Source organism: Myotis nattereri, assembly GCF_964212035.1.
Source record: "Myotis nattereri genome assembly, chromosome: 2".
Lineage (NCBI taxonomy): Eukaryota > Metazoa > Chordata > Mammalia > Chiroptera > Vespertilionidae > Myotis > Myotis nattereri.
In genome coordinates, this window is record NC_138076.1 from 154,004,335 (window position 1) to 154,017,002 (window position 12,668).

Genomic DNA, 12,668 nt, shown 5'->3' on the forward strand with positions numbered 1-12,668 from the left:
GAGGATATATGCATCGGTGACTAATTTTCCTTTGAAATTCAGTTAAAGGATGAGTCTTTGTGGGTCCTGCTCACACAAACACAAAACTCCAATGGATCAATACTATGTAAGAACAGGATATATCAGACATGAAGACCAGATGTGTAAATCACCATGTACCAGGCAAAGGACTGTTGGGAATGTTTACATTCAATAATATAGAGATTAACCCACTTCAGATCGAAAGATACAACACAGAGACTAAAAGTAAAAAGATAGAAGAAGATATTTCATGCAAATGGAAACAGGAAAAAAAAAGGCTGGGGTAGCAATACTTCTATCAGACTAAACAGACTTTAAAACAAAGGCTAGCTCAGCCAGCATGGCTTGGTGGTTGAGCTTCGACCTATGAACCAGGAGGTCCCGGGTTTGGCTGCAGTCAAAGGCACATGCCTGGGTTGTGGGCTGGGTACCCAGTATGGGGCGTGCAAGAGGTAGCTGGTCAATGATTCCTTCTCATCATTGATGTTTCTCTCTCTCTCCTTCTCCCTTCCTTTCTGAAATCAATAAAAATATACTTAAAAAACAAACAACAACAAAGGCTATATTTAACAAGAGGCAAAGAATGACACTGTATAATGATAAAGGGATCAACCCAACAAGAGGCTATAACATTCATGCACCCAACACCCAACGTAGGATTATCTCAATATATAAACCAAATATTGACAGACAAAAAGGGAGAGATCGGTAGTAATAGTCATGGTAGGGAACTTTTAACACCCCATTGACATCGATAGGCAGATGATCCAGACAGAAAATCAACAAGGAAACAGTGGCCTTAGATGACATATTAGATCAGATTTAATTTCTATTTTTAGAACATTTCACTCCAAAGCAGAATATACATTCTTTTTAACCGCACATGGAACATTTCCCAGAACAGACCACATGTTAGGCCACAAGACAAGTCTCAACTAATTTAAGAGGACTGAAATCGTATCAGGCATCTTCTCCAATCACAATGGTATAAAACTAGAAATCAATTACAAGAAAAAAACCTGAAAAGCACATACACGTGGAGGCTAAATAATATGCTACTATACAATCAACGATTAACAACGAGACCAAGAAAGAAATCAAAACATACCCTGAGACAAAATGAAAATGAAAACACAACAGCCCAAAAATCTGAGACACAGCCAAAGCAGTTCTAAGAGAAAAATTCATTGCCTACCTCAAGAAACAAAAAAAATCTCAAATAAACAATCTATCCTAAAACCGAAAGGGACTAGAAAAAGAACAAATAAAGCCTAAAGTGTGTATAAGGAAGGAAATAAAGACTAGAGTGAAAATAAAACAACAGAGCCTAAAAAGAATATACAAATAAGCGATGAAACCAAAAGCTGGTTCTTTGAAAAGACAAACAAAACTGATAAACCTTTAACTAGACTCATTAAGAAAACGAGAGGACCCATGCCAAAACCGGTTTGGCTCAGTGGATAGAGCATCGGCCTGCGGACTGAAGGGTCCCAGGTTCGATTCCGGTCAAGGGCATGTGCCTTGGTAGCAGGCATATCCCCAGTAGGGAGTGTGCAGGAGGCAGCTGATTAATGTTTCTCTCTCATCGATGTTTCTAACTCTCTATCTCTCTCCCTTCCTCTCTGTAAAAAATCAATAAAATATATTAATAAAAAAAAAAAAGAAAAAGAAAACGAGAGGACCCAAATAAACCAAATGAAAAATGAAAAAAAAAAAAATAACTATAATCTAGGTTGATGAAAAAGTTAGTACAGCCAAAACACTTCTGATGGTGTAAAACATCAAAACTTCTGATGGAGCCCTGGGTGGTGTGCTCAGTGGGCTGAGTGTCCTCCTGTGCACCAACAGGTCACCAATTCGATTCCTGGTCAGGGCACATGCCCACGTTGCAGGTTCAGTCCCGGTTGGCGCACATACGGGAAGCAACCGTTAATATTTCTCCCCCACCCTAACTGGTTTGGCTCAGTGGACAGAGCGTCAGCCTGTGGACTGAAAGGTCCCAGTTTCAATTCCGGTCAAGGGCATGTACCTTGGTTTCGGGCACATCCCCAGAAGAAGGTGTGCAGGAGGCAGCTGGTCAATGTTTCTCACTCTCTATCCTTCTCCCTTTCTCTCTGTAAAAAATCAATAAAATATATTATTAAAAAAATATTTCTCAAATCAATGTTCTCTCTCTCTCTCTCTCTCTCTCTCTCTCTCTCTCTCTCTCTCTCTCTCTCTTTCTCTCTCTCCTTCCCTCCCTCCCTTCCGCCCTCCCTCTCTTTTTCTCTCTAAAATCAATAAAAAACTTTTTTTTTTTAAGTGTGAGTGGAAAAAATAGATAAATAAAAAGTGTGAGTGGGGCCCTGGCCAGATAGCTCAGTTGGCTAGAGCGTTCTGATACACCAAGGTTGTGGGTTTGAACCCCAGTCAGGGCACATACAAGGGCTAACCAATGAATGCATAAATAAGTGGAATAAAAATCGATGTTTTTCTCTCTCTAATCAATTTTTTAAAAAGTGTGAGCAGTTCAGAAGACTATTTCAAGTTTTTCAAAACCTCTTGGGTAGGGGGAGGTGGAAGAGGTTAAAGGGGATAAATGGTGATGAAAGGAAATCTGACTTTGGATAGTCAATACAAAATACTGCTGATGTACTACAGAACTGCATACCTGAAACCTAAATAATTTTATTCAATATATTTTTAAATAAAATATAATTTGGAGACAAATTTTTAATTCAATTACACTGTAAAAAAAAAAAAAAAGATCTCTTTACTATTCTACTCTAAAGCAAAAACAAGTGTCTCATTTCCTTATTCCCATTAACTACCAAAGGCTAGGAAGAGAAGTGATCACCTTAGATATGGAGTAAGATGTGCTCCAACAGATTAACAATTTTGATCAATTTCTACTCTTGGAAGTCTAAATGTGTCCTGTATATAAAGGTAGTTTGATTTTGTTGGAAACTCAGAGAATGAGGAATTACAGAACTGCCCACATTCTTGGTTCTGCTTGAAACAACCATAGAGTGTACCCACAAATCTGAATTACCAACACTGTAATGAAGATGCATGCAGAAAAGGAGGGGGTCACCATCTTAAGAAACACCTAAATTACAGATGCCCATTTCTGCAAAGCGAAAATCAAAAATTTCAAATTATTTTTATAGCCAAGAAGTAACAAAAAGCAAAGTGGAATTTGTGTCAGAAAACATGAGTTCCAGTCTTTCCCCTAAATGTGGCCCCTTAGTCAAATCAATTAACGCGGCCTTACCTTTCATTATGTTAATGCTCCAGAGGATCTTTGGGAAAATCTTAAGATAGGATCTTTAAACCCTCGAAGAGCCCATTATTATCAAACCGGGAAGGCACTCATTCATTCAACTAATACTGCATTCAGTGACCAACCACTGTGTGTCAGGTACTGACTGGGACCCTGTGAATACAGTAATAAATGTGACATTCAAACTGCCACAAACAGGCTATATGTTCATTCCCTTTACATCCTTCCTACTGGTTTTTAACCCTTTTCCTTTAAAAAAAAAAAAAAAAGAGGGTACCAACAAAAAATAAGAAATAAAATGGTAAGCAGTTGCTTTATATCTGTAAAATTTCTGTTATTGTTGGAGACAGAAAAAAGTTGGGCTATGTTCCTTTGCCTGGCAAGAGAAGAAAGACATTTTTCACCCTCTCCCCCTTTCTCCCCATCCTGCATTTACCATAAACATCTTGCTTTCTCTGGATATTTTCAGGAGTTCTAAAACTACATGTTCTGGCTTTTACACCAGGTGATTTAACACCAAAAAAAAAATCATTATTATCAATAATAGATCCCTATAGCAACACGTCTTTCCAACTCTCTAAAGAAAAATTTCACTACTACACTTTATGTCAGAATGCTTACCTTATTCTTATAATCCCAAGTTAGCTAAAATGAAAAAGGCTTATCTAACCTTTATATTGAGTGCCTTGCTTTCTAAAGTTTACTTCCCTACCTTACAAATTTTATCAGGAATTTAACAATCAATTCTTTAAATAAACTAAAATACCTACTAAAATTCAGAGTTTAGAACATTTCTCCACCTGGCAAATAAGTCCTATAACACTGCACACTTTGCATGTGTTGTGTTAGAAGGGGACATACACAGGCAATATAGCTTCAGAATATGCATATTAAACTCTTCAAGCAAAGAATTAGGTCTTATTGTTCTGATTTTCAGCAAAATAAATGTAATGTTGGACTAATTCTAAATGCTAAATAAGTAACACTACATGAGTATAACATATATGCTAGGGGAATAATACATAAATTAATGAGTATAACACAAATATTATATTGGACTTATAAGTCCAGAAAAAAATAGATTTTAAAAAAAATATGTTTTTATTGCTTTTAGGGAAAGAGGAAGGAAGAGGGAGAGATAGAAACACAGATTGGCTGCCTGGTGCACACCCCCTCCTGGGACTCAAGCTCAGAACCCAAGCATGTGCCCTGACCAGGCATCAAACCAGGGACTTCTCAGCGCATGGGACAATGCTCAGCCAACTCAGACATGCCGGCCAGGGCAAGATGTTTTTACTTTTAAGGCACCAACGCATCTTCACACCATTCCAACCTAGATACTTCGGCCCTTGTGAAGGAGCACCTCACACCTGCAGAACCCGAGAACCAGCAAGTTTTCTGGAGATTACTAGCTACCTCGGGAATGGACTTGAAACCAGCACCATCTCTGACAAGCTCTAGTCTAAGTGTCAAATGGTGCGAGCAACAAAAGTGGAAGGAGAAAATACAAAGTGGAGAATGAAAAGAAAGGGGAGGGCAAGCAAGAAAGAAAAGTGAAAAAAGGCACAAGGAAATGCAATTCTTCCATAACCAATAGGGGGAAGAAGGGGATTTCTGATTTCCAAACTTCACAGCCAACTCTCACCATTAGAATACACTCTACTGAAAACAAGAGATCCTCTGCTGTGGACTGAATGTTTGTGACCCCTCCAATGTCATATGGTGGAGCCCTAATGTGATAGTATTTGGAGAGGGGGCGCTTTGGGAGGTAATTAGGTCATGAGGGTGGCCCCCACGACGGGATTAGTGTCCTCATCAGAGGAAGAGAGAGAGCCCTTTCCCCATGTGAGGACACCGTGAGAAGTCAGCTGTCTACAAGCCAGGAAGTCCAGGAAGGGGTCTTCCCTGGAACCCAACCATGGAGGCACCCAGGTCTCTGACTAGCGGCCTCCACAACTGTGAGAAGCAAATATTTAAGTACCTAGGCCGGGGTATTTGTTACAGCAGCCCGAGAAGACATCACTCAAAGTGACTAGTAAACAGTGCAGCCTTGAACCTTAGAAATGGTCGTCAAGAGGGAAGGACTTCATGCACCAGGCGTCACTCAGGATCACCTGCTACTGAGTAAGGGCACATGACGGCCACTCTCCCCTCCTTCTGGTTTGGAAGTTAAGAGGTCGAAAAGACTAACACTTCCTAACATAAGAAATCTGTCCTCGGAAGGTGGTTAAAGAACCTTAAAAGCTCTGGCAAGGAACCCCTAGCTGCACATGACTAGGTCCTCACCCGTGAACGATTTCCCTCGTTTCTAGTCTCCAGGACTAAGTGTGATAGCAATGCTTGGTGCACGCCTGTCGTTTTAAGAGCAACCCATTTGTTCCATTACAGCCTTCTCTAATCTGATGTGAGCCTGGCTGGGTTGGCAGGGCTTCCTGGTGTGGCTCCAGGACCCGGAGGCTCAAGCGCCAGACTTGGAAGTCCAGCCCAAATGCCCCGTTTGGGGGAAAGCCTCTCTGCAAAACACGGCCTCGGTCGGCGAAACGGGCCCAAGCTCCCCGACCATCTTCTCCCAAGTCCTGCTTCCCACGGCATGCTTCCTCCAAAAAAGGAAGAAACCGGCCTAGGGCTCGGCGCCCGCCCGCTAGTATTTACCTACCACAGGAGCTTGTTTGCAAAACAGATCGGAGGCACCCACCGCTTGACTTTACAGGAAACGCCCAACTCTGACACCCGCCACCAAGGTCTGCGTGAGCGCCTACTACCGTCGGGCCCCGCGTGTCTCTGAGCGCTCCCTCCCCACCCGGGGCGCGGGGGCCCGGCGGCCAGCTCCCCCTGCCAACCCCGAGCGACCACGCGGCCCTCCGAGCCGCCCAGGGGGCCGCAGGCCACGGAGCGGACCAGCACAGAGGCCCCGCGCGAGGACCTGACCGTTGACTCCGCGGGGGCGCGGAGGGCGTCCCGGGTCGCAGGGAAAACTCCGGGAGCGGCCCGGGGACGCCTCCCCGCCGAGAACGGCTCCCCCGCAGCCGGCCGCCCGAGGCGGGGCCGCAGAGGCCATCTGGCGCGGAAGGCTGGAGCCGGCTCGGCCTCCCCGCCCTTCCTCCTTCCCTGGCCCCGGGCGCCCCCGGCGCACGCCGGCACGCCCACGAGCACAAACTCCAGGCAGAAGCCCGGGATCCGAAAAGGCAGCAGCCACTTGCCCGCGGCCCCCTCCTCGCAGCCGGCGAGCATCCCCGCCCCGCGCACACACGTGGCGTCAGGGGTCCCGCCGCCCGGGGACCCGCCAGCCCGGGCGCGACGGGCCGGGGCTGCAGCGCCGCGGCGCGCACTCACTTGCTGGCCGGCGCGGGGCTTGCCCTGGGGCGCTCTCTTGAAGAAGGAGGTCCTGGCGGTGAAGAAGAAGTCCTCGGCGTCCTCCTCCAGGCTGCTGTAGCCGCTGCTCATGCTGCTGGTCCAGGCGCGCGCCGACCGCCTCCCCGGGGCGCAGGCGGCCAGGCCGGGGGTGCGGCGCCCGCCCGCCCCGCGAGGTTCTCGGCGCGCGGCCCCGAGCCGCCGACGGGCCGTCCTGCTGCAGCTGCGACCGCCGCTCAACCCAACCGCCCGGGCCCCTCGCGCCGCCTCCCCGCCCGGCTGCTGGCCCGGCCCGGCCTCCCGGCGCCCGGCGACCCCGCCCCCCGGGGCCCCGCCCCGCCCCGCCCCCTCCCGGTGAGGCTCCGGACGCTCCCCCGCGCGGCCGCAGGTGGGGACGGGCGGCCGCCCCTTCCCGCCGAGCAGAAGCCGGAAAGCTCTGTTCGATGGCTGCGGGCGGTGGGGCTGGGTTCGGGGTCGTTTGCCCAGCCTCCCGGAAACTGCCTCTTCCTCTGCGATCAGCCCGCCGCCGCCTCCCGGGGTCCCGGGGTCCCGGGGTCCCGGGTGGCGGTGGGGGTTGCTCGGCCACGGGGCCCCAGACCCTCGGGCGTCCAGCGGCGGTCTCGCCCCGGGCTGACCTCCCGCTGCTCGCCCCTCCTGCAGGGTTGAAAGTTACCAATGTGCGGAGCGGTGAGGTAACGACTGGGTTGAGTTTATTCAAATGAAAACATCCTGTTAGTTCCGTTGAGCGTCGGGTCTTTCTAGCGAGGGTTCATTCCCAGATGGGGACAGCCAAGGTCATTATGATCGCAGAAGCCGCTCGGTGCAAAAGGCGCGGGGGGAGCAGGGGGATGAACTAGGTCTGTAATTCGAGTTTATTAATTAAACGTGCTTTTTAAAAAGCCCGCTCCCACAATCCGCTTAAAACCGACAAGGCATGGTTTCAGTGGGGGCGTGGGGAGGGGATGAAGAGTTGAGGGAGTTCTATTCACTGTCCTACAAAAAAGTCCCATATTTTCTGAAATCCTTCCAGTCAGGTAATCCTCTTTTTAAAATGCAAATTTTTCCTCCAAGACACCAGTGGTACGGTGCCTGTCAGGTCTCACCTTTCTCTTACTGGGTTGATTTAAATAACACTAGTTTCCTTGCAGGATTCTGATTGAAAGGAGGTTTCTGGAAGCCTCGGCACTGATATGGTAAAACAGGCCTTAGGAGGGGTTTCCTTAGGAGGGAAAGAGGGGTGAGGAAACAAAATTTTCACCTGTTGTAGCCAACCTTTCTTGCATAGCTCTAATCCTAAGAACAACTTTATAAGCTAGAAATTAACTATTTCATGCTCAGTTTGCCCCTCGAGCAGCTGAGGCCTAAGAGAGAAAAGTAGCTGCAGCTGGCAGGGCTGGGCCTCTTCTGGCCTGAAGTTCTTCAGATGCCCTTCTAGGTCCTCTGCCCTGTCCCTGGTCCGCGAGGTCCTTTGTGGGCTAGTGGGAGGGAGAACTGGTCTGGGGAGAATGGGAAGGGGGGCCGCGGCTGGAGAGTCATCCTAGCCCCGGCGGAAAGGAGGCCCGCAACCTGCTCTCCCGCCCTCAGTTCCCCACACATCCGGCTTGTAAACTGGAGTATGGCCCCAGCAGATTCACAGCAACTCCAGCGGGCAGGCCTTGCACTGGCAGCCCATTTTACAGATTCTGAAACATTAAAGGCTCTTCCCAGGGAGAGGAAGCGGAGTTAACCAATCCAAAATGTGACCTTTTTTAGGTATTATTTTAATCTGAAAAACCTTCAACCTGTCTTGCACCCATAGTCTATCGGAACGTTCATATGTACATACGTAATAAATTTGCTCATTTTCTCCTGTTAATTTGTCTCATGTTAATGTCATCATTGTGAAGTATGGTAGCAACCATCTCAGGTAGAAACTAGTTTAACTCTAACCCTGCTGTTTGGCTTAACAATAGAAAAGTTATTTTGATTTTCTGAATTGTATGCATCATCCCATTCGATTGAATGACTACCCCATTGATTGTTATCTTACTGGTTTTAGAAAGCACATTCTTCTGTACCTGGGAAACAGGACAGCACAATTATCCTAAATTGTCTTAGTGGCCACAGATAATGCGTTCCAGTTGACTCAGTGGTCCCAAGACCAGGACAGCGCAATTACTCTAAATTACTCGATGGCTCTAGATCAGGGGTGGGCAAACTTTTTGACTCGAGGGCCACAATGGGTTCTTAAACTGGACCGGAGGGCCGGAACAAAAGCATGGATAGAGTGTTTGTGTGAACTAATACATGTTAACACTGCTGCTGGTGAAGGAGCAGAGGGGAGAGCAAGAGAACCCTTCGCTCTTTCGGCTCCGCGGGCCGGATCGAACAGCCGAACGGATTCGGCCCGCGGGCCGTAGTTTGCCCACGGCTGCTCTAGATAATGAGTTCCTGGCAACTCAGTGGTCTCAAGACCCGAGGGCTCTAGATAAGGTGTTTCTGTCAATTCAGTGACCCTGAGACCCAAAACTATAGAAGCGTAATTCTGCTTCTGTAAACTGCTTTTTTGCAAACCAGGTTCCTCATTCCAAACCTTGAGATGTAATCAATACCTTTGTGATCTTTGCCTATATAAGTCTGGTTTTGCCACCATCTTATCACTATGAGATTTGGGGAACGGCCCCTCATAGTCCCGGATTGCAATAAATGTGACTCTTTAATTCGACTTCTTGAGGCGTCCTTCTGTGATTCGCGAGGTACATTACAACAATTAGCCCAGTCTAGAAGAACTTAGAAGGATAGAAGGAAAAGTACTTTTTCTCCCCCACACTAGCCACACAGCTTCTGAATAATTAGAAACCAGGAATTCTAATTCCACATTGGTTTGCACAGCCTAAGCTGATCCCTGTGTATGCCATGCACATAACCTAGTAAAAGGGGATAGGATGATTTACTTATGTAGATTTGGTTTTCATTATTTTATTAAGTAATTCTTATTAAATACCTGAATTTAAGAGTAATGCATAGGTGCCATGACTGGTCTGGCTCAGTGGATAGAACGTCGGCCTATGGACTGACGGGTCCAGGGTTCGATTCCAGTCAAGAGCACATGCCCAGGTTGCAGGCTCCATCCCCAGTGGGGGGGATGTGCAGGAGGCAGCCAATCCATAATTCCCTCTCATCATTGATGTTTCTCTCTCTCTCTCCCTTTCCTTTCCTCTCAGAAGTCAATAAAAAAATACTTGTTTTTAAAAAGGCATAAATGATAATGAAGTCGAAGCACTGCTTTTAAACAACATAAAGGAAGAACTGGCATTCTAAAAGCAGCATAATAATCATATTTCTATATTTTTCTGATAGTATTCTTAATTTTAAATATTACAAATTTAAAATTTGGTTCATGAAATTAATACTTGTAAAAATTCAAAATGTCACATTAAACCAGTAGACATGTTTAATATTTAAAATTCAGGGAAGGAGTGGGATAAATAAATGTATGCAACCAAGTTCAGTTTTGAAAGGACTTACTGTCAAACACAGAATAGAATTTATATGTGGGCTCAATTATCATAAATGTTCCAATGACACAAAAGGCTAATGGTTTAGATTCATAGGCTAGTAACCTTTTCTTTGAATGGAGAATATATTTAAAACAATAAATATATGCAAATATTATAAGCATAAATGCTTTATAATTTTAATCATCCTGTACACCAAATTATTTTCCTTAAAATAAAAGGGAAGGCCTTAGTAACAGTTTACCCTTCTTGCTTACTAGATAAACCACCCAGGAGAAAAATAATTGTATAAATGTGATTACATATTAACAAGTTTAAATCATCTGCAAATAGAAGAAATTCAAATATAATAAATGTAGGAAAAAATTAGGCACTGCTCACCTTTTGACTAAAAATATTGAGAAGTAAACTTTTTCTTTTGTCAACTTGTCCTTATAAAACACAGTATCAAAAAGAAAAATATTTCTAGATTTGACTGTAAAAGTTTAAGTACTTTTAACACAATGCCTACACACATTGGTAAAAGACAGGAGAAAAAAACTGAGGGGAATATGTGATAAAATTGATATCCTCAAAATATAAAGAGTTTATACAAATCAGTAAAAACTTAGAACACCTAATAAAAAAGTAACCAAAGGATATGACCATTCATAAAAGGAGAACCATAACTTACCAGTCATTTGTACATTAAAACAGTCACTCAGTCAACAAATAGTTATTAAGCACACATTATCTACCAGACACTGCTCTCAGCACAAGGGATACATCACTAGTCAAAATACATAGAAATGCTTGGCATATATTGTAGTGTGGGTTGGAGGGGAACAGGCAAAATGAATAAGGGAATTATATAGGTTGTTGGAAGGCACTAAATACTCTCACAAAAATCATGGAAAAAAGATAAAGAAAGTTTTATATAGATTGGTTATTGAAGCTCTCATTAAGAAGGTAACTTTTCAAAGATGTATAGGAGGTAAGAGAGCTGGCCATGCAGTTGTCCATGGGGAAAGCATGTCAGGCAGAGAAAACAGCAAGTGCAAAGGCCCTGAGGCAGAGTGTGCTATTCTGTTCAAATAAAAGCAAAGAAGCCAGTGTGGTCCGGGTCGTGTGGCTAAGTTGGTTGGAGCATCATCCCATGCACCAAAGGGTTGTGGGTTCAATTCCCGGTCAAGGCACATACCTAGGTTGTGGGTTTGATCCCCCATCAGGGCATGTATGGGAGGCAACCCATCGATGTTTCTCTCTACCATCAGTGTTTCTCACCTGCCCCGGCAACTCTCTCCCCTTCCTCTCTCTGAAATCAGAGAACATATCCTAGGGTGAGGGTTAAAGAAGAAGGCAGTGTGTCTGAAGTGGGTGAGTGTAAAGGAGAGTAGTAGGAATTGCTATCAGAGAGGTGACTGTCCCTATAATACTTCAAAAGCAATTATAGGGACTTTGATTTTTATTTTTACTCTGAGATGAGAGAGAAACCACTGGAAATTTTGAGCAAAAGGAAAGACATGATTTGACTTACATTTCTAAAGGACCCCTTTGGTTACGGGGTAGAGAATAGATTATTAGGGCTTCTGAAACTCTAGCAAATAAAAAACAAGGTTCATTTTTCACTCCTCAGATTGGCAAGTATTCTTTTTTTAATTTAAAAAAATACATATTTGTATTGATTTCAGAGAGGAAGGAAGAGGGAGAAAGAGATAGAAACATTAATGATGAGAGAGAATCATTGATAGGCTGCCTCCTGCACACCCCACACTGGAGATCAAGCCCACAACCCCAGTCATGAGACATGCCCTAACCAGGAATTGAACCATGACCTCCTGGTTCATAGGTCAACATTCAATTACTGGGCCAAACCAGCCAGGCCCAGGACTATTTTTTAACTATTTATTTATTTATTTATTTATTTATTTATTTATTTATTTATTTGAGAGAGAGAGACATTGATTTGTTGTTCTATGTACTTGTGCATTCATTGGTTGTATCTTATATGCCCTAACCGAAGATCAAACCCACCCTTGGCGTATAGGGATGATGCTCTAACCAACTGAGCAACCTGGCCAAGGCTAGTAGCAAGTATTCTTTAAAGCAGGTCATAAAACACCATGCATACTGTGATTACATTTGTGTAACATGATCGTAGGTAATAGTCTTACGATGTACTAGGAACTAAGATAATTTATCAGGAAGATTATAAAAAAGGTCATGTTGACAGATAACTACAACTTTGATACCTATGTCATATGGAAAAAGAAATGGCCTTGGAGGTCAGGCAGACGTGAGTTAGAATAATAACGCTGTCACTTACTCTTGTGTGACCTGTAACAATTTAATTAGCTTCTCTGTTCCTCAGGTTCATCATGAGTAAGATGGGAATAACAATGTCCCATTTTATTCTCATTACTTTACTATAAGGGTTAACCAAGAGAATCCATTGTACAAACACAATGTTAGTCTTTTTTTGCCCCAAATGTTAGACCTTTTGCATACTCAGCATCCATTACCCACTATCTTGTTAACCAAACAAGGACTTTGTTCAG

General features: G+C 44.5%; 1 protein-coding gene across 1 annotated transcript in view; it reads right to left on the minus strand.

Moving 5' to 3' along the window:
- RASSF3 (Ras association domain family member 3) overlaps window positions 1-6,878 on the minus strand; it is a 77,532-nt gene extending 70,654 nt beyond the window's left edge. Inside the window, exon 1 of the mRNA XM_081084076.1 lies at window positions 6,617-6,878. Within this exon, the coding sequence (XP_080940202.1) occupies window positions 6,617-6,727 (111 nt within the window). The 5' untranslated portion in view covers window positions 6,728-6,878. The remainder of the gene's footprint in view (window positions 1-6,616) is intronic.
- Window positions 6,879-12,668: the final 5,790 nt, after the last annotated feature.